General features: G+C 32.9%; 1 protein-coding gene across 1 annotated transcript; it reads right to left on the minus strand.

Annotated features, from left to right (window-relative positions):
* Positions 1 to 7,403: 7,403 nt before the first annotated feature.
* Positions 7,404 to 11,228, minus strand: LOC143583589 (disease resistance protein RPV1-like). Its single transcript, XM_077065860.1, has 5 exons — positions 10,994 to 11,228; positions 10,371 to 10,410; positions 8,464 to 9,589; positions 8,307 to 8,372; positions 7,404 to 7,427 (listed from the first exon to the last, which is right to left on the minus strand). Exons 1-5 carry the CDS (start codon positions 11,226 to 11,228, stop codon positions 7,404 to 7,406), a joined length of 1,491 nt encoding a protein of 496 aa, XP_076921975.1.
* Positions 11,229 to 24,320: the final 13,092 nt, after the last annotated feature.

A 24,320-nucleotide genomic window follows, 5' to 3' on the forward strand; every position in this document is an offset into this window, starting at 1 on the left:
AACAAGAGACAATGAGGTTGTTGATTAAAGTGAATATTGATAAGAATATAAAGCCATCAAAACGTCAAAAGTCTTCTCAAAATATCCAGGGACAGATACGTAATTAAATTCACATTTTCTTGGAAACAAGTGGGATGCTTAATTTAATATATTTATTGCCTTTACTTCTTAATTTATTAGCATACATGGAACTGGTCAGATCCATTTATTCTAAAAAGATGGTGTCGACATAATAAGGTTTTGTGTATTGATCTTTATCTTAATTTTGATATATACAAAGATGCAACAATTAGACCATTTCTAGCCCGTCTCACATATTTATTTTTATAATTACACTAAAAAACACTATATTTTTATTTCATGTTCAATTAAATAATACTTTTTTATCATTTATCATTACTTTTTCGTCTCTACTCTACTCACAACAGATAACAAATATTAAAAAATAAATATGGCAAACAAAGTTTCCCTAAATTTACAAAAAATCACTATTTTTTCTCTCTCCACCCTATAATTTACACTCACAACTCCATCATATAATTTGCAAATTCTCCTCATATAATTTTAGAGGATGGGTTGAAATGCTCTTACGAAGAGAGGCAGCCAGGTGGGTATAACCCAAAAATACCCCTAGTCCCCTCATTTGAACTTATCTTTAGAGACCTATTAGGGGCATCCCCTTATACGTCCCGTATAGAGCTATACGGGGCGTATAGGAATATACAGGGGTTTATACGAGCGGGGAAGCCCCCCACCTAAAGCCTATACGGAGCTCGTAGAAGGGTCTTTGGTGTCTCTATTGCTTTTGAAATAATTTTTTTTTATATTTAAATTGTATTTTAGTGATTTTATAATTTAAGTTATTTAACTATTCATTTTTTATTAGTCATAGTTGGGTGTGTGGGGACAACTAGTTTCCAATAAATTCATTGTTGGGCATGAAAATTGACTCATGAAATTAAATTTAATAAAATTCACCTCATTGTCACGTCTAATTTTCTTGATAGATTTTCTGATTTTTACCTCTTATCATTTTGTGAAAATTAGTTAGGCATACTAACTTCATATTTGTGTATAAAAAAAACCCAAATCGATTTAGTATAATCATCGACTACAATGAGAAAAAAATTTACACGGGATATGCAATGTTTATGATATGTATGAATGAATGACTTTTAATTCCGCGAATGCTTTAATTAACTCTGATTTTACGAATTATGTGAATGAGTAAATCCAAACAGCGTGAAAGTAGGGCACATGGGCCTTACAATTTCTAGGGTTAGAATTTAGGGGAAAGAAAAATAGTTACAAAGGTATTTTGAATTTAATTTTGAATTATTTAAATGATAACAAATTCTAAGGTTGTAAGACATATATGGAAATTAGTGAATGAAACCAATAAGAATTGGCTAAAATGAATTTTTTTAATGGATATATAGATTTTAAACATTTTATCATTTTTATGTATAAAATTATAAGTTGAAGACCAAATATAAACGAGTCTAGATAGAGATGGTTAAATGTTAAAATGCATAATCTAATTTAATACCTTTTATAATAAGCATATGAAAGAAAGTTAACAAGTTTTAAAGACTATATGCAAACAAGTGAAAGATCAATGGGTTAAATATTAAACCGAACTTATTAAACCCTAAAATAATAATAAAAAAAATGTTCCAGCCGTCTCTTTCTTTTTCATGAGTCTTCCAGCACCAGAATTCTTCGTCGGAATACTGTATATGGCCGCTCCGCCATGCTATTGGCTATAGGAACATCCTCGATTTTGGATCCATCCCCAAAGGTCGGAATCGTTTTTTGACCATCCTCATTTAACGGGTTCGTTTAGGAAATATTTCCAGCGCGTTTACATTTTCACGACGTCCCCGAGATCGGTACCCTAACCACCAAGCCGTCCCGTGTCTTTACAAAAGGGTGACACGCGAGACCCAAACCGATCAAACCCGGTTGTATTACAACAGGGTCGGTTCCTGGGTAATAAGAATACCATTAACCAGGTCCTGTAGCGTTAACAGGACAAGACTCAAAGGCCCTTGTGTCAAATCATCATAATTGATATAATTTTGTGTCTGTTTAATGATGTGTGTATGTTGAAGATTTTTGTGCAAAATACTCGTAATCGATTTTTTTCATGTCTGTTTAGTAAATGAATCACGAGTTTTTTGCATAATTTATGTGTATAATGATGATTCTCGTGCATAATACTCGTAATCTAGTACTCATGTCTGTTTTCTGTGTACGAACCGTGAGTATTTCATAGTTTATTATTCGTGCAAAAGATGAGAACTGATGATTTTATGTTTGCTTGTTGTATGTGAATAACGAGTTTTTTGCTTAAATATTGTGTATATTGAAGATTCTCTTGCAAAATCATCATAATCTATTCTTTCTGTGTGGTTTACTGTTTACTATATACGAACGGCGAGTTTTTCATAATTTATTAGTTGTTCAAAAGATGATAACTGATGATTTATGTTTGTTTGCTGTATAAGAATCACAAGTTTTTGTTAACTTTTGTTCATAATGATGATTCTTGTGCAAAATCATGATAACCTGTTATTTGTGTTCGTCTACGGTTATGAGCCTTGAATTTAGGCTTATTTTGTGTGTATGTTGTGCTAAAATCATGATAATTAATTATTTTGTTTCTGTTTACTGTATATGAACAGGTCTTTCATGTCGACATTCGAGTTGTACCGCAGGTCAACAATTGGAATGTGTTTGACGGAAACGTTGGACGAGATGGTTTCAAGTGAGATTATCGGTCCCGAGCTTGCTATGCAAGTGCGTATTCAGTTTGACAAGGTATCTTTTGAGCTGCTTTAACTAAATTATGTGTTTGAATAAGTGGTCATTAATATGATGATAATCATACTTTTTGTTTTGTTGGTCATATATTCAATGGCTGAAGTGCTTATTTTTTGTTTTGTTGGTCATATAGTCTTTCATCCAGAAGCTTAATTAAAATCCTCATGGACGAATTTACCCTAAAACTATGTGTTCAGTATTCAAGAAAACAGGGGTAGTTTTATCAATGCTCCCCCGATTCCATGTATATATAAGGCTCGGGCCACAAAAGTGAGTCTAATTCTTCTTCATAAACCATCAAATTAAAACTCAATTGATTTCATAATAATCATTTATTTTGTCTGTGGGGTGAGCATAAACAACGGGTATGACTCGTGAGACTCGAATCGATCAAACTCGGTTGTATTACAATAGGGTCGGCTCTCGGGTTCTAAGGATACCATTAACCAGGCCCGGTAGCATAAACTGGGCAAGACCCGATGACCCGGACCCTTTTAGTGGTATTCTCAGTATGCGGGAACCGACCCTGTTGTAACATAACCGGGTCTGATCGGTTTATTGGGATACTTCCTTAAAAAACATACAAACGATTTGCAATGAAGTGGCAGGTAAGTGCGGGAACTGACCTATTGTAAATAACCGGGTCTGATTTGGGTTGGGTCTCGTGGGTCTTACCCGGGTCTGACCAATTGTAAATAATCGATATTATTTTGTCTGTTTACTGTATATGAGCCTTGAAATGATGCTAAATGCTGTGTGTATGTTTTGTGAAAAATACTTGTAATCGATTATTATTTCGTGTCTGTTTACTGTATACGAACCGCGAGTTTTTCATAATCTATTATTTGCGCAAAAGATGATAACAGTTGATTTGTGTTTCTTTTCTGTATATGAATCACGAGTTTTTGCTTAATTTTTGTGAATAATGATGATACTCGTGCAAAATCATCATAAGATATTATACACGTCTGTTTACTGCATATGAACCGCGAGTTTTAATAATCTATTATTCGTGCAATAGATGGTAACTGATAATTTATGTTTGTTTGCTGTATATGAATCATGAGCTTTTGCTTAAGTTTTGTGTATAATGATGATTCTCGTGCAAAATCATCATAATATATTATTCGTGTCTGTTTGCTGTATACGAATAATGAGTGTTTGCAGGGTAACGAGTTTTTCATAATCTATTTTACGTGCCTTTTTGTTTTGGATTTTTAGTTTTATTTTGTTTGGTTTAAGTTTGGTTATATCGTGTGGCTGATTATGTGAATAAGCAGGGTAACTCAAGACATGTTGACATTCGAGCTGTACCGTATGTCAACAACTCGAATGTGTTTGACCGAAACGTTGGACGAGATGGTTGCTTGTTCAGTTTGACAAGGTATCACTTAAGCTTCTTTAATTATATTATGTGTTAGTTTCATGTTGATTAATATGTGTATAATCATATTTCTTGTTTTGTTGGTCATATAGTCAATGGTTGAAGCACTGGACACTCAGGTTAAGACCTAGGTTTCGATTAAGGTAAATAGATCTCCTCCAATCACTTCTTCGCTTTTCATCATTTCACTCTTTTCTTTTTCTTTCTCTGCTTCACCAGCATCCATATACACAAGGCTCGCACCATACCCACTTATTACGATCGTTCCTTTATCCCCAAGGATATCCACATGAACTTCATCTCCAGCGTCTAATGTGTTGCCAATTGGCCAATAACTTAACCAGATAGCATCTTCACCCACTCTGGGTTTGCAATACACCACAGGGTTGTATACCCAGGTAACACGTTTGGTTTTGTTACTAATTCTGGCAAACACAGGCGGTGACTTAATATTTGTATCCTCACCTAATGATCTGTATATGACCGTTACATATAATCCTTGGATCCTCTGCTTCTTTGGGTGCAAAGGCACATGAAAGGATAAGTAATTGGAAGATGTTGACGTATACTCATGTGTCGCCATGCTTTGATCCGTTACACCTTGCAGAAAGGTGCTCCTTATACCATATTCATACAACATCTATATAATTACACACACAAAATATTGGATGTTTAATCTGCTGATCTTGTCACGTTTAAAATCAGTGTGCTGCACATGCTATGTTTCTTTGTTTAATGGGCCAAGACTATTTACTTTATGTATTTGTAATGGGCTAAGATTGTTTAAAAGCCAATGTTGTGTCAAATGTTTGTAACTGGCCAGACTGTTATCAAAAAAGCCCGTTTACTATGTTAGTGTCGTTAGGTTTTAACGACGTGTTTGTTCATGAGACGGTTACCAAGAACAGTTGCACCGTTTCATCTTGTAATTATTAATATTACATTATATTGTTACTGTGTGAATGTAATCATTATTACTATTATTAATATTACATCCGTTTGTGATCATTTTTATTTCCATTATTACTCAATTCAATTACAATATATTGTTACTGTGTTGTTCATCGATCATCATGAAGCCTTCCTAGAAGAACCGCTACACAAAATTCTGTTACTTCATCATGCTATTTGAGAGAGACTAACACACACACACACACACACATATATATATATAGAGAGAGAGAGAGAGGGAGAACCTGTGTATTAAAAGTTCTGCCTTTGATAATTTCATCACCAACCAGGTCCACCTTATGATCTTGATATGCTTTAGTCCATTGCATATGTCCCAGATCTGCTTCATCAAGTTTGGCTATGGGCACTAACTTAAAGAGTCCTTGAATCTCACACAATTTGAAACAACCTTCATAATTAAACTCCTGCAGTGTAAACAGACCTGATTGGAACGTTATATTCTCCAGTGATGAACACCAACCTACGCTCAACTGTACAAGCATTTTTGGGAGACATGGGAGAGACTTGAGGTTTGGACAATTAAACAACAGAAGTTTTGTAAGCATTTTAAGGTCAATGTAACTGGGCAACATCTCAAATGAATTGCCAGCTAAATCCATTAAAGATAATGATTGGGGTAAGGAAAACAAAGGCTGTTCTGGAATCTCTCCAGAAATAAATATCGGATTCGACTTCCACAGTTTAGTGCACTGGTACAAGCTCAAGTAAGAAAGATTCTTGAGGTCTCTTATGGTTTTACAAATGTATGTCAAACTGGTACAACTTGAAAGGTCCAATATCTTAAGTTTAGGGAGTCGAATGAGATTGCAGATGCTGACAAGATTCCGAGAGCAAGAAAGATCTAGAATCTTGAGTGAACTAAGAACCTGTTTCCATGAATAACAAGTTGAATTTATCAAAATGCATTCAAATGAAGATTTTTTAAAACTGTAAAGCTAAAAGGTAGAGTGACTAAATTCCGTATACCATGGGTGGGTCAAACTTTTCCAAATCTCCATCAGTCATGCGTAAAGACACCAAGCAGCTTGTTAATAGACCAGGGGGTATTGTTTTTAGATTACATCTGAACCACTTCAACCATATTAAATCTGGAAAATTCTCATAGGTCCCACTGAGTTTCACAAATCTGAGTGTGAGGAATTTTAGGTTCTTCATCTTTACTAACGAACTAGTTTTAAATTCCTGCACATTTAGTAAGTCTCATGCACCTAGAGTTGAACGTACTAAAAGTTGAATTAAATATGACTCAACTATCACAAGGTCAATATACTCACTTTTTTAAATCAGACAGAATTTAGAGCAAACTCACTTTTTTTTTATATCAGCACCTCAATACCAATGTTTTGAAACCCGGACCGGCCGGGATCCGCTAGGTATTCCGGGCCGGTTCGCATAGTATAGATCGTTTCTAACAACCCGGCCGGGTTTGGCGGTTTGCGGTCAGACCAGAACCGGTAAGTCCTATGTTTTTATTAAATCAAAAATTTTGTGTGTGGTGGGAGTCGAAGCCAGGCATTCAACCGAGATGAACCTTAGGGAAAACCACAAAAGACATCAAACCAGAATTCATTCTTGGTTTTTAAGGTAAAATCTTAATATTAAGTATTAGAAAACAAAAATATTTCAGGAAGGTTTTATGAGTGAGGACAAAAATCATTATTATATAATTTATGATAAATTTTTAATCTAACGTTTCGAACATTTTGATAATATATATATATATATATATATATATATATTATGACATCATCCGGGTCAACGTCGGTTCGCCCTCCCGGGTCGGTTCGACCTTTGAACCGGCAAGGCGTCCGGGTCAGGTCTGAAAACATTGCTCAATACAATAACAAATCTCTTGATGAAACCCAAAGTCGGTTATTAAGAAAAAATAAAATCATCTCTAACCCGTCAACGGACTTGCTTAGAAAAGGGCTTGGGCTTAGCCCATGGACTTGCTAGGCGATTTAGATAAATATCCACACGTCGAAGATTGAAATCTTAAATGTAAATGTTGATTATTAAATCTTAATATTACTACAAAGTAATTCAACTGACAAGTGAGGAAGAGATCTCAAATAATTTTTATTTTTTTTTTCAATTTCATGGTGTTGGAATTAATTTAAAGGAAATAACATTATTTTGGGACTATCCGTACGTTGACTCAATCACAGCTGGCACATCTTTCCTCAATTACATTCACAGTTAACATAATACGTAAACTAGGTTAGTAACCCGTGTAATACACGGGCTGAATAAAGAATATAACATCAATAAAAAAGATGTTTATGTACATGGTATAATTTAGGAATGTATAACAATTTCTTATATACGAAATTAAATATTACATTATATATAAATTTGAAAAAAGTATTAAATACAAAAATTGTTCATAAAACCTTCAAATATCTCGCTGTATAACATATGCGGTTTTCCCATATTAATTATTCAATGGTACGAAAGGATAACTTTAAAGTTTTAAAATGGTAAAATAAATCAAGAGTCAAGCCAAGTTTAACTAATTTTCATAGACTTTTAATAGTTTAGGCATATGTTAGTTGTTTTACCCAAATCAAAAGAATCTTTATAATAATAATATTTTAAAATAAAGTATTTAAAAAATTAGTTTAAAAGACGTAATACATAAATAACCATTAAACTTTTTTTTTTTTGAAAATCACATTAAATGAGAGTTGATGATAATTTAATTTAGTAATTTTAAAAATAATAATAAATGTAGCAAATTAATTTAATAGATTTAAATAGGGTTTAATTTTGGAATTAGCTTATGTGTCATCCTATGTGGACACTTTAGAAAGATGCTATGTGTCCACATTGTTTTGCTTTAATATATTAGTAAGATAATTCCTTAATTTTAGGTTTCTTGTATTTCTGTATTGAATAGAATCAGAGCTAGTGAATCAAGTTATCAAATTATCATACCAACTTTCACGATTAGAATCGTAAACTTCAATAGATAGATTAACATACTTCTTGCCACATATCCCATTTTTCATTAAACACGTGCGGAGCATATTATGCCCTTATTAGTGCATGACACTTACTATACTGATAAAATCATTATAATCTTACCAAAAAAGATATACACTAATCTAATTATTTGACTTACCTCTGATGTCATCCATAGCTCTGGCTCTTCCATGTCAACTAATAGTCCTTTAATTCTCTTTGAACCCTGATGAAGAAAGAAATGAAATTAATTAGAGAATGCTTTTTGAAATAATAGATGGAAAGTGAGCTTAAAGATACACACAAAAGCATCTTACATCTCCTTCCCTTAACAAACGATAAGCGTCATCTTTATGCCAGACTCTGCTACGTTTTGCAGGATCTTCAGACTCTTTATAAACAATCTGACTTGCCATATCTTGAAGGAGTTTATGCATCTCCAAATAACCAACTGTTGTAACAGTAACAAGGCATCTATTAATGAGGGTGGTGACCCCATTTTTAGCATCCCAATCTTTCTCGAGTGCCTCTTCCACATCATATTTATTTTCCCTAATAAACAAACTAGCAATATGGAGAAACAATTCTTGGAGCTTATCACTTGGCAACGATTCAAAACTCTTATATAATACATGTTGGATTCTATGATCAAGATCTCCTTTCAAGGAATTAAGTGAATTCATTCTGCTTCTCCACATTTCAATCATTTGATTTCTTGTCCGCTGATCTTGCGCCGTAACAGGTAAAGAAGAGCCCAATACTTTAAGAGCTAGCGGATTTCCTTCACAATATTGTGCTAACTGTATTGCAACCTCCTCGAACCCTTCGATAGGAATTTTGGATTCAAAGGCATGCCAACTTAAGAGCTCTAATGATTCATCACGATTCAACAGTGCAACTTTGTGAACATGGCATCCAGAAGATATGGAATCAAACTTTGTATCTATGCGTAGATGCCTTGTTGTTATAATGATCCTGCTTTGTGTATGGAGCGCCTTTGTTCCAAATAAAGTGCTTAGTTGGTCTGCATCATCAATGTCGTCAACCACAATAAGTGCCTTTTTCCTTTGTATGGCCTTCTCAACATGAAGTGTTCCCTCAGAATCACTAGATATCATTATGTTATTTCCTAAATCCGAAAGAAGTTGCTTCTGAAGACCAAGCATATAACTAGGCTGATTCACAATCACTTCAAGAAAGCTGCTGCTTTCAAAGTTCTGCTTGTTTGAGTTATAAATGTATTTCGCAAGTGTTGTCTTGCCGATTCCTCCCATACCACAAATTGCTAGAACTGGAGAACGAGGTTGCTCATTTTTCAACCAGGTATTGATATCTCTGGCTCGAGTCTCTATTCCAGCTAGATTGGTTGGAATACTAAGGAGTTTCAAATCTAGTTCACGGTAAATGTTTTGAACGAAATCTTTAATAAAGGCATTTTCAGACCTTGCACATAAGAAGTATTATGATCATAATTTAGAGCAAGACATAAAAACCTCTAAAGAACGTAAATGCAAAGTATGTTCGATGCAATTCAAAAAGAGGTAGCGGCGCAGCTTGTTGCCCACTTGCCTTCTGTTTCGATGTAATATAAACAATATGATGAATTATAAAAAAAAAAAAAAAAATTAAAATCAGAATTTAGTAATCAGAAACCGTACTAGATACACTCCATTTAAACCAAAGTATGTTCGTCATGTTTCTGTTCATTACATTGTTTGACATTAAAGTTGTACTGTTTACTATTTAACTAAAAAAATCTTCAACTACCAAAAAGAACCATCAAGTTATTCGAAGTAACAATTCCACTCGTAACCTCACCGCCCACTGCTATCAAAAAGAACCATCAAGTTGTTCAAAGTAAGTTTTCTTTTTAAAAATTGGGTAATCTTAAACTTGTCAACTCAGAAAACTGTTAACTACTTTAATTTTAGTCACCTCCTGCCCGTGCTGAATGTACGACATTATTTAAATATGGTGTATATAGAAGTTTTATAGATTATATGTATACTTATAAGTATGCTTGTATGTATAGTTATATTTATGTTTGTATGATCAGTATCGTTGTGTGTGTGTATAGTTAGTCATATGTGTCTGTATGTATGTATGTATCTAAGTGGGTGGTAGTCAAACTAAATCAGTTAGTCATACACACAATATGCATAATTCAATATGTATATAATATAAATTAGTATGTATTTGTGTAGGGCAATAAGTGTCTTTTTACTGTTTGACTTTGTAAACTGTCTGTGCAACTGTTTGACTTTCTACAAAGTCAACAACCATTATTAAAGCAACAACAAACTCATTAGTTAGAGAGTTAACTGTTAGACTTTGTAAAGAAATATGTGTATACTTATTTGTGTAGGGGCATAAGTATCTTTTCACATGTATGTCTGACATGTATGTATGAGTGTTCTGTGTAGGCATAAGTGTGTCCATGTATATATGAGTGTTTTTGTGTATGCGGTGTTTGATTCCCTGCATAAGCTATTTAAGTGTGTCTATGTTTTAATGTATGTATGTGTAATGGTAAGTATGTGTAACAGTTTAATCAACATTCTAAAACGAAGAAAGTCAACAGTCAAAGAGCCAATAATTAGAAAGTCAAACATTTAGTTAATCAGTTAATGATGTTAATATGCAACTTAATAGGATACTTAATTAGTTAGTATGTAATTAGAATAAAAGATGGTTAATCATTAAATCAATTTAGCCAGCTGAAGTCAAACGAATCTTGGATTTATAAAAGTCAATAGTGTCAGATTAACAAGTAAAAAACCGGTTATTTTTTAACTTGGAAGAAAATCTTTTGCTCTAGCATCCAGCAAAGCTCATCTAGACACCAACTTGAATTTGCATAATTCTCTGAAATTACAGTAACTGAAGCCTTTGAATCTTTTATTGATCTTTCTAATTCTGACTTCAGTTGTTGACCATGACGTATTTCATTATCATCCCAGAAAGTCCTAATTCCAGCTAGTTTTAACGCCTCATAAAGATGGTCGGTAAAAGAATACCGAGTGTCTTCACCTCTGAAGCTAAGAAAAACATCATATTTGTGAGCAGATGAAGTAGAAGCCATTGAAACTAGATAACAAGAGACAACGAGATTGTTGATTAAAGTGAATATTGATAAGAATATAAAGCCATCAAAACGTCAAAAGTCTTCTCAAAATATCCAGGGACAGATACGTAATTAGATTCACATTTTCTTGGAAACAAGTGGGATGCTTCTACATTTCGACCATTAACAAAGACTGAAAAGTCATGCATTCAATTCGAAAATATAGGAAACTTAATTTAATATATTTATTGCCTTTACTTCTTAATTTATTAGCATATATGGAACTGGTCAGATCCATTTATTCTAAAAAGATGGTGTCGACATAATAAGGTTTTGTGTATTGATCTTTATCTTAATTTTGATATATACAAAGATGCAACAATTAGACCATTTCTAGCCCGTCCCACATATTTATTTTTATAATTACACTAAAAATACTATATTTTTATTTCATGTTCAATTAAATAATATTTTTTTATCATTTATCATTACTTTTTCGTCTCTACTCTACTCACAACAGATAACAAATATTAAAAAATAAATATGGCAAACAAAGTTTCCCTAAATTTACAAAAAAATCACTATTTTTTCTCTCTCCACCCTATAATTTACACTCACAACTCCATCATATAATTTGCAAATTCTCCTCATATAATTTTAGAGGATGGGTTGAAATGCTCTTACGAAGAGAGGCAACCAGGTGGGTATAACCCAAAAATACCCCTAGTCCCCTCATTTGAACTTATCTTTAGAGACCTATTAGGGGCATCCCATTATACGTCCCGTATAGAGCTATACGGGGCGTATAGGAATATACAGGGGTGTATACGAGCGGGGAAGCCCCCCACCTAAAGCCTATACGGAGCTCGTAGAAGGGTCTTTGGTGTCTCTATTGCTTTTGAAATAATTTTTTTTTATATTTAAATTGTATTTTAGTGATTTTATAATTTAAGTTATTTAACTATTCATTTTTTATTAGTCATAGTTGGGTGTGTGGGGACAACTAGTTTCCAATAAATTCCTTGTTGGGCATGAAAATTTACTCATGAAATTAAATTTAATAAAATTCACCTCATTGTCACGTCTAATTTTCTTGATAGATTTTCTGATTTTTACCTCTTATCATTTTGTGAAAATTAGTTAGGCATACTAACTTCATATTTGTGTTTAAAAAAAACCCAAATCGATTTAGTATAATCATCGACTACAATGAGAAAACAATTTACACGGGATATGCAATGTTTACGCAAAAAATCACAATGCAAGAGTTTAAAACATTAATGAATTTAGTAGTGATAAATAGGGAGTCAAGGTGACCCCCTAGCACTTTCCCTTTTTATTTTGGTTATGGAGGGGTTAAACGCGGTCATGAAATCTACCACTATGAACAAGTTAGCAGGGGCGGGTTTAGTACGGGTTCACGAGAACCTACTGATTTTCAAATTTTACGTTAAAATAATATATAAAAAGTTTCAGTGAACTCATAAGATTTTTAAAAGTTAATTGATAACAAAAAGTTTAAAAAGGTGTAGTAGTAAAGTCCTCTATAAAGCCCTTTTGATTTTAAAAGGACACAAGTTCAAAAGTATTTCAAAGAGTGATTTTTATAATGTTTTTTTTTTTCTTTTTGGTAAAACCATCATTTTTAAAAGTTAATTCCAGCTTGGTTTAACGCCTTATAAAGATGGTCGGTAAAAGAATACCGAGTGTCTTCACCTCTGAAGCTAAGAAAAACATCATATTTGTGAGCAGATGAAGTAGAAGCCATTGAAACTAGATAACAAGAGACAATGAGGTTGTTGATTAAAGTGAATATTGATAAGAATATAAAGCCATCAAAACGTCAAAAGTCTTCTCAAAATATCCAGGGACAGATACGTAATTAGATTCACATTTTCTTGGAAACAAGTGGGATGCTTCTACATTTCGACCATTAACAAAGACTGAAAAGTCATGCATTCAATTCGAAAATATAGGAAACTTAATTTAATATATTTATTGCCTTTACTTCTTAATTTATTAGCATATATGGAACTGGTCAGATCCATTTATTCTAAAAAGATGGTGTCGACATAATAAGGTTTTGTGTATTGATCTTTATCTTAATTTTGATATATACAAAGATGCAACAATTAGACCATTTCTAGCCCGTCCCACATATTTATTTTTATAATTACACTAAAAAACACTATATTTTTATTTCATGTTCAATTAAATAATACTTTTTTATCATTTATCATTACTTTTTCGTCTCTACTCTACTCACAACAGATAACAAATATTAAAAAATAAATATGGCAAACAAAGTTTCCCTAAATTTACAAAAAATCACTATTTTTTCTCTCTCCACCCTATAATTTACACTCACAACTCCATCATATAATTTGCAAATTCTCCTCATATAATTTTAGAGGATGGGTTGAAATGCTCTTACGAAGAGAGGCAACCAGGTGGGTATAACCCAAAAATACCCCTAGTCCCCTCATTTGAACTTATCTTTAGAGACCTATTAGGGGCATCCCATTATACGTCCCGTATAGAGCTATACGGGGCGTATAGGAATATACATGGGTGTATACGAGCGGGGAAGCCCCCCACCTAAAGCCTATACGGAGCTCGTAGAAGGGTCTTTGGTGTCTCTATTGCTTTTGAAATAATTTTTTTTTATATTTAAATTGTATTTTAGTGATTTTATAATTTAAGTTATTTAACTATTCATTTTTTATTAGTCATAGTTGGGTGTGTGGGGACAACTAGTTTCCAATAAATTCCTTGTTGGGCATGAAAATTTACTCATGAAATTAAATTTAATAAAATTCACCTCATTGTCACGTCTAATTTTCTTGATAGATTTTCTGATTTTTACCTCTTATCATTTTGTGAAAATTAGTTAGGCATACTAACTTCATATTTGTGTTTAAAAAAAACCCAAATCGATTTAGTATAATCATCGACTACAATGAGAAAACAATTTACACGGGATATGCAATGTTTACGCAAAAATTCACAATGCAAGAGTTTAAAACATTAATGAATTTAGTAGTGATAAATAGGGAGTCAAGGTGACCCCCTAGCACTTTCCCTTTTTATTTTGGTTATGGAGGGGTTAAACGCGGTCATGAAATCTACCACTATGAACAAGTTAGCAGGGGCGGATTTAGTACGGGTTCACGAGAACCTACTGATTTTCAAATTTTACGTTAAAATAATATATAAAAAGTTTCAGTGAACTCATAAGATTTTTAAAAGTTAATTGATAACAAAAAGTTTAAAAAGGTGTAGTAGTAAAGTCCTCTATAAAGCCCTTTTGATTTTAAAAGGACACAAGTTCAAAAGTATTTCAAAGAGTGATTTTTATAATGTTTTTTTTTTCTTTTTGGTAAAACCATCATTTTTAAAAGTTAATTCCAGCTTGGTTTAACGCCTTATAAAGATGGTCGGTAAAAGAATACCGAGTGTCTTCACCTCTGAAGCTAAGAAAAACATCATATTTGTGAGCAGATGAAGTAGAAGCCATTGAAACTAGATAACAAGAGACAATGAGGTTGTTGATTAAAGTGAATATTGATAAGAATATAAAGCCATCAAAACGTCAAAAGTCTTCTCAAAATATCCAGGGACAGATACGTAATTAGATTCACATTTTCTTGGAAACAAGTGGGATGCTTCTACATTTCGACCATTAACAAAGACTGGAAAGTCATGCATTCAATTCGAAAATATAGGAAACTTAATTTAATATATTTATTGCCTTTACTTCTTAATTTATTAGCATATATGGAACTGGTCAGATCCATTTATTCTAAAAAGATGGTGTCGACATAATAAGGTTTTGTGTATTGATCTTTATCTTAATTTTGATATATACAAAGATGCAACAATTAGACCATTTCTAGCCCGTCCCACATATTTATTTTTATAATTACACTAAAAAACACTATATTTTTATTTCATGTTCAATTAAATAATACTTTTTTATCATTTATCATTACTTTTTCGTCTCTACTCTACTCACAACAGATAACAAATATTAAAAAATAAATATGGCAAACAAAGTTTCCCTAAATTTACAAAAAATCACTATTTTTTCTCTCTCCACCCTATAATTTACACTCACAACTCCATCATATAATTTGCAAATTCTCCTCATATAATTTTAGAGGATGGGTTGAAATGCTCTTACGAAGAGAGGCAACCAGGTGGGTATAACCCAAAAATACCCCTAGTCCCCTCATTTGAACTTATCTTTAGAGACATATTAGGGGCATCCCCTTATACGTCCCGTATAGAGCTATACGGGGCGTATAGGAATATACAGGGGTTTATACGAGCGGGGAAGCCCCCCACCTAAAGCCTATACGGAGCTCGTAGAAGGGTCTTTGGTGTCTCTATTGCTTTTGAAATAATTTTTTTTTATATTTAAATTGTATTTTAGTGATTTTATAATTTAAGTTATTTAACTATTCATTTTTTTATTAGTCATAGTTGGGTGTGTGGGGACAACTAGTTTCCAATAAATTCCTTGTTGGGCATGAAAATTGACTCATGAAATTAAATTTAATAAAATTCACCTCATTGTCACGTCTAATTTTCTTGATAGATTTTCTGATTTTTACCTCTTTGTTATAATATCACCACAATTATAAGAATATTGAATATGATTATGAAAGAAAGATGATAATAGCAAATATGAGAATGTGTCTCGGGTGATCTTTGCCCTTACATTTATATGATATATATATTACAACCAATTATGCTATTTAGAAGACAAGATTGTATATTTGGTAGACAAGGTCATATAATTGGCCTTTGAAATTTGGTGTCATACAATATTGTCGGCAAGGTTGTCGGTGGTGATTCATAACACTCCCCCTTGGATGACACCATTTCAAAACTTCGGGGTCTTGAAGTACTGCCTTATTAAAAACCTTGCTAAAGGAAAACCCAATGGGAAAAAACTTTTGCTAAGGGAAAAAGAGTGCAGTATATAGCTCCCCCTCAAATTGCAGGTCGTTACATTGTTCGTACATGGCGCATGCCAATATCATGAACATGTTTCCTGAATGTTGCTGTGGGAAGTGCTTTTGTGAAAAGATCAGCTGAGTTGTTGCTGGACTGGACATATCTCATTTCAACCTGACTGTCTTTAATAAGGTCTAGAGTATACTCAAAGTATCTTGGTGGTATATGCTTTGTTCTGTCACTTTTGATATATCATTCCTTCATTTGCGAGACACAAGCTGCATTATCTTCATAGATAGGAGTTGGAATTCGATCTTTCTCTAGTCCACAAGAAATCAATATGTGTCGTGACATAGATCTTAACCATACACATTCTCTTGAAGCTTCATGCAATGCAATGACTTCAGCATGATTTGAAGATGTTGCAATGAGTGTTTGTTTCTGAGAACGCCATGAAATCGCAGTTCCTCCATTCTTAAATACATATCCAGTTTGAGATTTTGCTTTATGGGGGTAAGATAAATAACCTGCATCTGCATAACCAACTAAACATTCTTTTGAATCGTTAGGATAAAATAAACCTAAATCAACAGTTCCTTTTAAATACCGAAAAATATGTTTAATGCCATTCCAATTTCTTTTAGTAGGGGATGAACTGAATCTTGCCAATAAATTAACTGCAAAAGAAATGGCAGGTCTTGTACAGTTAGTAAAATACATAAGTGCTCCAATTGCACTGAGGTATGGTACTTCGGGACCAAGAATCTCTTCATTATCTTCGCAAGGATGAAATGGATCATTGTCAACATTGAGTGATCTAACAACCATCGGTGTGCTTAAAGGATTTGCTTTGTCCATATTGAAACGTTTTAAGAGTTTCTCAGTATAAGTTGACTGATGCACAAGTATCCCATTATGCATATGCTCAATTTGTAAACCAAGACAATATTTGGTTTTTCCAAGATCTTTCATTTCGAATTCTTTCTTTAAAAGAGCAATTGCTTCATTAATTTCTTTTTATGTCCCAATTAAATTTAGATCGTCAACATACACAGCTATGATCACATATCCTGATGTTGTATTCTTGATGAAGACACATGGACAAATAAGATTATTTGTGTATCCTTTGCTTATCAAATAATCACTCAAACGATTGTACCACATCCTTCCAGATTGTTTCAGTCCATACAAGGATCTTTGTAATTTGATGGAATACATTTCCTTAGGCTTTGAGCTTATTGCATCGGGGAGTTTAAATCCTTCGGGAATTTTCATATAGATGTCACTATCTAGTGATCCATACAAGTAAGCTGTGACAACATCCATAAGGCGCATCTCTAAATTTTTAGAGACTGCTAAGCTGATTAAATATCTAAACGTAATAGCATCCATGACAGGAGAATTCGTTTCTTCATAGTCAATTCCTGGCCTCTGAGAAAAACCTTGAGCTACAAGTCTTGCTTTATATCTTGTAACTTCATTTTTCTCATTTCGTTTTCTCACAAAAACCCATTTATATCCTACAGGTTTCATTGACTTTGGTGTAATGACAATAGGTCCAAAAACCTTTCGATTGTTTAGTGAGTTTAATTCAGCTTGCATAGCATCTTTCCATTTGTTCCAATCTTGTCGATTTTTACAATCATTTACAGATTTTGGTTCAGGGTTATCATTTTCTTCCATGATATCGCTTGCCACAGAATAAGAAAATATATCATCAATATTTTCCATTTCATCTCGATCCCACATTATATGTGATTTACCATAGTTTATTGATAATTCTTTATTGGAATCATTTATTTATTCCTGAGGAAATGTTATATCATTTATTCTTTCCTGAGGGAAGGTTTTGTCAATCATTCCTTCCTTAGGGTCAGTATCCTTCTCAGAACCCTTTCTTTTTCGAGGATTTTTATCCTTTGAACCGATTGGCCTTCCACGTTTTAAACGTTTTTGAGATTCATGAGGTGCATTATTATGGTTTTGCTTGCTTGGAATCTCAACTCGAGCTGGAGCATTAGCAGCTGGTATATGAGATTTAGTGACCCTGTTTATATCAGTAAATGCATCAGGTAACTGATTTGCAATTTCTTGTAGATGTATTATTTTTTGAACCTCTGTCTCACTTTGTTTTGATCTTGGGTCTAGGTGTAACAATGATGGCACACACAATGATATATCTCTTTCTTGCTTTTTCATTTCTCCCCCTAATGTCGGGAACATTGTCTCGTTAAAATGACAATCAGCAAAACGTGCTGTAAATACATCACCTGTTAAAGGTTCAAGGTATCTTATGATGGAAGATGTTTCATATCCAACATATATTCCCAACCTTCTTTGGGGACCCATTTTTGTGCGTTGTGGTGGTGCAATAGGAACATACACAGCACAACAAAAAATTCTAAGATGAGAGATATTTGGCTCATTTCCAGAAACAAGTTGTGTGGGAGAGTATTTATGATTTGCACTTGGTCTCACGCGGATTAATGATCCAGCATGCATAATTGCATGACCCCAAATAGAAACAGGGAGTTTTGTCCTCATTATTAATGGTCTAGCTATTAGCTGTAGGCGTTTGATCAACGACTCGGCTAAGCCATTTTGTGTGTGTACATGAGCAACAGGGTGTTCTACAACAATCCCCACAGACATGCAATAATCATCAAAAGCATGTGATGTAAATTCTCCCGCATTATCAAGCCTTACTCTTTTAATGGTATAATCTGGAAAATGTGCACGTAATTTGATAAATTGAGCAAGAAATTTTGCAAAAGTAACATTACGAGTCGATAATAAAGAGATATTAGACCATCTGCTGGATGCGTCTATTAAGACCATGAAGTATCTAAATGGTCCACATGGTGGATGAATTGGTCCACATATGTCACCTTGAATTCTTTCAAGAAACATTGGTGTTTCTTTATCGACTTTTAATGGCGAAGGCCTTGTAATTAATTTTCCAAGAGAACAAGATGTACATTGAGGCATTTTATCTATTTTATGGATCTTTTGACCTTTCAGTGGATGCCCATGTGTATTTTCAATGATCATTTTCATCATTGTGGATCCTGGATGGCCTAATCTGTCATGCCATAAGTTTATGATACCAGAATCGCAACAATTTTCTTTGACTGCCATATGTGTTTGAGGCACATTTATATATGTATAATGCAAACCAGAATGGAGCATTGGCAATTTTTCCAATATTTGATCTTTGCTTATGATATGCAAATATTTTTCATTACTAACAGTCCTTGACTGAGTATCATATCCATTATGATATATGTTTCTGAAACTCAACAAATTTCTTGTTGATTTTGGGGAAAATAAAGCATTTTCTATTTTGAGCTTTGTACCATTTGGTAATGCTAAATTAGCTTTTCCCACTCCTTCTATCAAGTTTGTAGGACCTGATATTGTATTGATGATCCCTTTTGTTGGTTTCAGTTTATAAAAATATTTTTTAGATCTAAGTATAGTATGCGTGGCTCCACTATCCGCTATACATATATCTTCTTCATTTGTTTGATCTTGTGCTCCGGTGATTTTCATTTTAAATCTTGAAAAATATTAAGAAAAAAAATAAGTGTATAACGAAGACATATGATATTTTAATAAGAACTTTATTTAATTGAAACACAAGTAGTACATGAAAGAGGAACTACATAATTAAAGATAATGAGAACACACTTAATAACTGCATCTAATTATAGTGGTCAAGCAACTTTGTTTCAAAGTTCTACCCCAAAGTCTTCAACGCTCAGCTCAACATTGATATTATTAAAGTTATCAACATGGTTCACTTCTTTCTCTTTTCCTTTTAGAGAGGCTTGGTACAGTTCACACAGATGTGGAGCTGTGCGACAAGCCTTTGCCCAGTGGTTTGTACTTCCACATCTAAAACATGAAGTGCCATTGTTTTCGGACTTACCAGCTTCATTCCATTTATTTTGGTGGTTGGAATTGGTATTGTGTGGGACATGATAATTATTGGCTCTCTGGTTACGACCACGGCCACGACCACGACCGTAAGAGTTATTGTTCCATTTGAATGGATGCTTACGATCATTAAAATGCCTTTTGTCAAAATGACCACGTCCACGTCCACGGCCTCGTCCTCGACTTTGTTCCCATTTATGATCAGAATTTTTATGAGAACTTTTGTGAGCAACATGTGCTTCTGGTATTGCTAATGAACCCGTGGGACGAGATTGATGATTTTTCATCAATAATTCATTATTTTTCTCTGCTACAAGGAGTAATGCATTTAGATCAGAGTATCTCTTAAAATTCTGCAAACGATAATGTGTTTGCAAGTTTATATTTGATGCATGAAACGTGGAGAAAGTTTTCTCTAACTTTTCTTCCTCTGTTACGGGATACCCACAAAATTCTAGCTTTGAACAAATTCGGTATAAAGCAGAGGTGTAATCATTTACCCTCTTAAAATCTTGGAACCTAAGACTGTTCCATTCATCTCTAGAAGTAGGAAGTAAAACTTCCTTTAGATGACCGAATCTGCTTTTCAAATCTTCCCATATCATATATGAGTTATCATAATTAAAATACTCATGCTGTAGTAATTCATCAATATGTTTATGGATGAAAACATCAGCTCTTGCTTTATCCTGGTCAGAGCAATCATTGTATTCTTGGATTGCGTCTAACACATCCATAGATTTTAAATGTCTTTTGACATTTGCTGTCCAAGACATATAATTTTCTCCAGAAATGTTGAGTGCATGGAATTCGAGTTTTGCTATATTTGACATTTTGTTGCTAAACATAATAGAGCAAATAATAAGATAAATATTAGAATCCATATATATCAATCAACAATGAGATACAATACATTGGTAGAGCTATAAACATATAAAAGAAAAAGAAAATGCCGAAATCTTCAGATGGGAGATTAAAAATTAGAATGAGAAGTAGTATAAGCATTATAGTGACCAACATCAAAACCGGGTGAATCATTTTGAGAATTTTATCTTGGATAAATTTAATAAGAAGAATGTTTGTTGTAAATGAAATGGGGTTATTGATTGGTTATTTATAGTGAAAATTTATAACCCTTTTATAACGGTTATATTACCGTTTATAACGGTAACATTACCGTTTGTGTGTGTGTATATATATAATATTAATTATTTTAAAGTAAGATAATAAATAAGATATTAAATACAGTTTATTTTATAAAATATATATAATTAGTATGCACAATAATAAGAATAGAATTGTTAGTGTAAATAAATCTAACTTCTAAATGAGATATTAGTGTGCATATATAAATAAAAGTTAGAATAGTTATCAAATTTTAATAACAATGTTTATACACATTATTGCTATTACTCAGTATATTAGTTAGTATATGTATATGCATAGATATATATCTAATGTACATAATTAAAGAAGTGTTTATGATGCTTATGTAGATACCTTTGTGTCTATTACCTTTCTTGGTTAGGATATAAGCGGCTCGTGCTGATAACGTGTTATAATATCACCACAATTATAAGAATATTGAATATGATTATGAAAGAAAGATGATAATAGCAAATATGAGAATGTGTCTCGGATGATCTTTGCCCTTACATTTACATGATATATATATTACAACCAACTATACTATTTAGAAGACAAGATTGTATAATTGGTAGACAAGGTCATATAATTGGCCTTTGAAATTTGGTGTCATACAATATTGTCGGCAAGGTTGTCGGTGGTGATTCATAACACTCTTATCATTTTGTGAAAATTAGTTAGGCATACTAACTTCATATTTTTGTTTAAAAAAAACCCAAATCGATTTAGTATAATCATCGACTACAATGAGAAAACAATTTACACGGGATATGCAATGTTTACGCAAAAAATCACAATGCAAGAGTTTAAAACATTAATGAATTTAGTAGTGATAAATAGGGAGTCAAGGTGACCCCCTAGCACTTTCCCTTTTTATTTTGGTTATGGAGAGGTTAAACGCGGTCATGAAATCTACCACTATGAACAAGTTAGCAGGGGCGGGTTTAGTACGGGTTCACGAGAACCTACTGATTTTCAAATTTTACGTTAAAAGAATATATAAAAAGTTTCAGTGAACTCATAAGATTTTTAAAAGTTAATTGATAACAAAAAGTTTAAAAAGGTGTAGTAGTAAAGTCCTCTATAAAGCCCTTTTGATTTTGAAAGGACACAAGTTCAAAAGTATTTCAAAGAGTGATTTTTATAATGTTTTTTTTTCTTTTTGGTAAAACCATCATTATGTTATTAGTAAGGGTTTTAAATAGTTAAAAAAAAGAATATTTTTGTTTCCGATTATTTTCAAACCTATTCACACATCACGCGTTCACAACCATTGATTGTAATTCTTTTCTTTTTTTTATTTTCTTTTTTTTATTCATTTTTAATGATCTTGTAGTTTATTACTTGTTTTTTAAATTAGCATATTGTTTCATTACAATATTATATAGTATTTTCCGACCTGACCAACAAATTTTACGTTTGGTTATGCGAAATTCTAACACTGAAAATAGGTGAACCCATAAAAAAAATCATGGATCAGCCATTGCAAGTTAGTTAAGGGTGTGATTTTACCACATGATGGACTGGTTCTATTTTACGTTATGTACGCAAATGATGTTATGTTCATCAGTGATTGGAATGCAACTGATACAATCAATTTGGCTCGTATACTTAAAAGTGTTTTTACATAGCTTCGGGGCTGAAGGTTAACTCCAACAAAAGCAAGTTGTATGGCATTGGAGTGACAATTTAGGAGATCCGTAGCATAGCAAGAATCATTTGGTCCTTGTAGTTTAACTTTGATTGAATGACCAACTGGACTCTTAACTTTTAAAAATATTGTCAAAAATTGGTATGAAAATTCTCGGGATGTTACACTCGTCATTTTTTGGTAGGCTTATGCTTGTTAAAGTCGTTCTTGGGAGTTTGCCCTTATAATTTCTTTCTTTGTTTCAAGCCCCATTAAAGTCGATTGAAGATATTAAAATTTTGAAGAATTTTTTGTGTGGAGGTCTTGAAGATAAAAGGAAAATCAATTGGGTGGCTTCAGACTCTATAATTAAACCCAAACGATATGGTGGTCTAGGAGTTTGCTGCCTCAAATCAATAGTGATGGTGGTGTAGAACCGAAAAAGATCTCCTTTGGGCGAAGTGTGTGAAATCGATCCACTATACTTGTTTTTAGGATGATCAGTTAGCTAGGCAATCTATTCAGGGGTCGTGGAACGACATGGCTAAGGTTGATAAAAAATTTAAAAGCATTGGCCTCAATTTGAATGGGATGTCTGTTAAGGCAAGTGGTAAGGGCAATTTAACACCCTTTTGGCTTCAACATTAACACTGTATTTTTTAGTTTTTTATTTAAGGGATTGGAAAAGAAAAGATCAGAAAATTTTTCTTGTTTCATTCTTGAGTTTATCTTTTAAAAGAAAAGAAAAAGAATGGAAAGAAAAGTTAAGCATTTTTTCCTTCAAAACTTTCCAGCCAAATATTACCTGATTGTGAAGGAAAAGTTTATATATTACTAATTTACCCATCTTTTCTTTCCTATCTAACTCAAAAATGAGAACATAATTGTAAAGTTACAATTTTTTTTCCAATCTTTTTCTTCCTATCTAACTCAAGAATGTAATTAACACTTTCTTTTCTTTTCTTTTATTTTAACTCGAGAATGTCTTTTAATTATATAATTTCTTTTCCTTTCTTCCCTTATCCAATCTTATCATTTCTTTTTCTTGTATTTTAAACCCGAGAATGCAGTGTAAAAGAATGGTATAACTCTTGTTATCTTTTATTTATATTAAAAAATTTAATATTTAATAACTTAAATCATCGGGTTTGGTAATTGTTAAGACTTAAATTATTTTCACCACACAAAAGTTATATATTCATTATGATATTTAAAGAATAACTAGTTTTTAGACCCCGCCGCGTTGCGATGGAAATGTTAAGCTTATGTGACAAAAGATAATTAAAACGCGGATAAGTTAGATTCAGACACGGATCATAATCTGTCACATTCAAGGGTAATGATAAGCATACATAAATGGATATAAAACATTATAAAAAGAACAATATAGTAATTAACCGATATTTACCAATCAAACCTTTTGACTTTCAAGC

The sequence above is a fragment of the Bidens hawaiensis genome, unplaced genomic scaffold (genome assembly GCF_021521415.1).
Source record: "Bidens hawaiensis isolate Kalapana, Puna unplaced genomic scaffold, B.hawaiensis_p1.1 tig00032460_1, whole genome shotgun sequence".
NCBI classification, from domain to species: Eukaryota; Viridiplantae; Streptophyta; class Magnoliopsida; order Asterales; family Asteraceae; genus Bidens; species Bidens hawaiensis.

Excerpts from the sequence above, each read along its gene's own strand:
- LOC143583589 (XM_077065860.1), bottom strand. The coding sequence starts at position 11,228 with ATGGCTTCTACTTCATCTGCTCACAAATATGATGTTTTTCTTAGCTTC. Across the intron at positions 8,373-8,463 it reads GTTTGTTAAGGGAAGGAGAT|GGTTCAAAGAGAATTAAAGG; the intron begins GTAAGATGCTTT and ends TTTCTTCATCAG. Across the intron at positions 7,428-8,306 it reads AGCTATGGATGACATCAGAG|CCCGTGTATTACACGGGTTA; the intron begins GTAAGTCAAATA and ends TTCTTTATTCAG.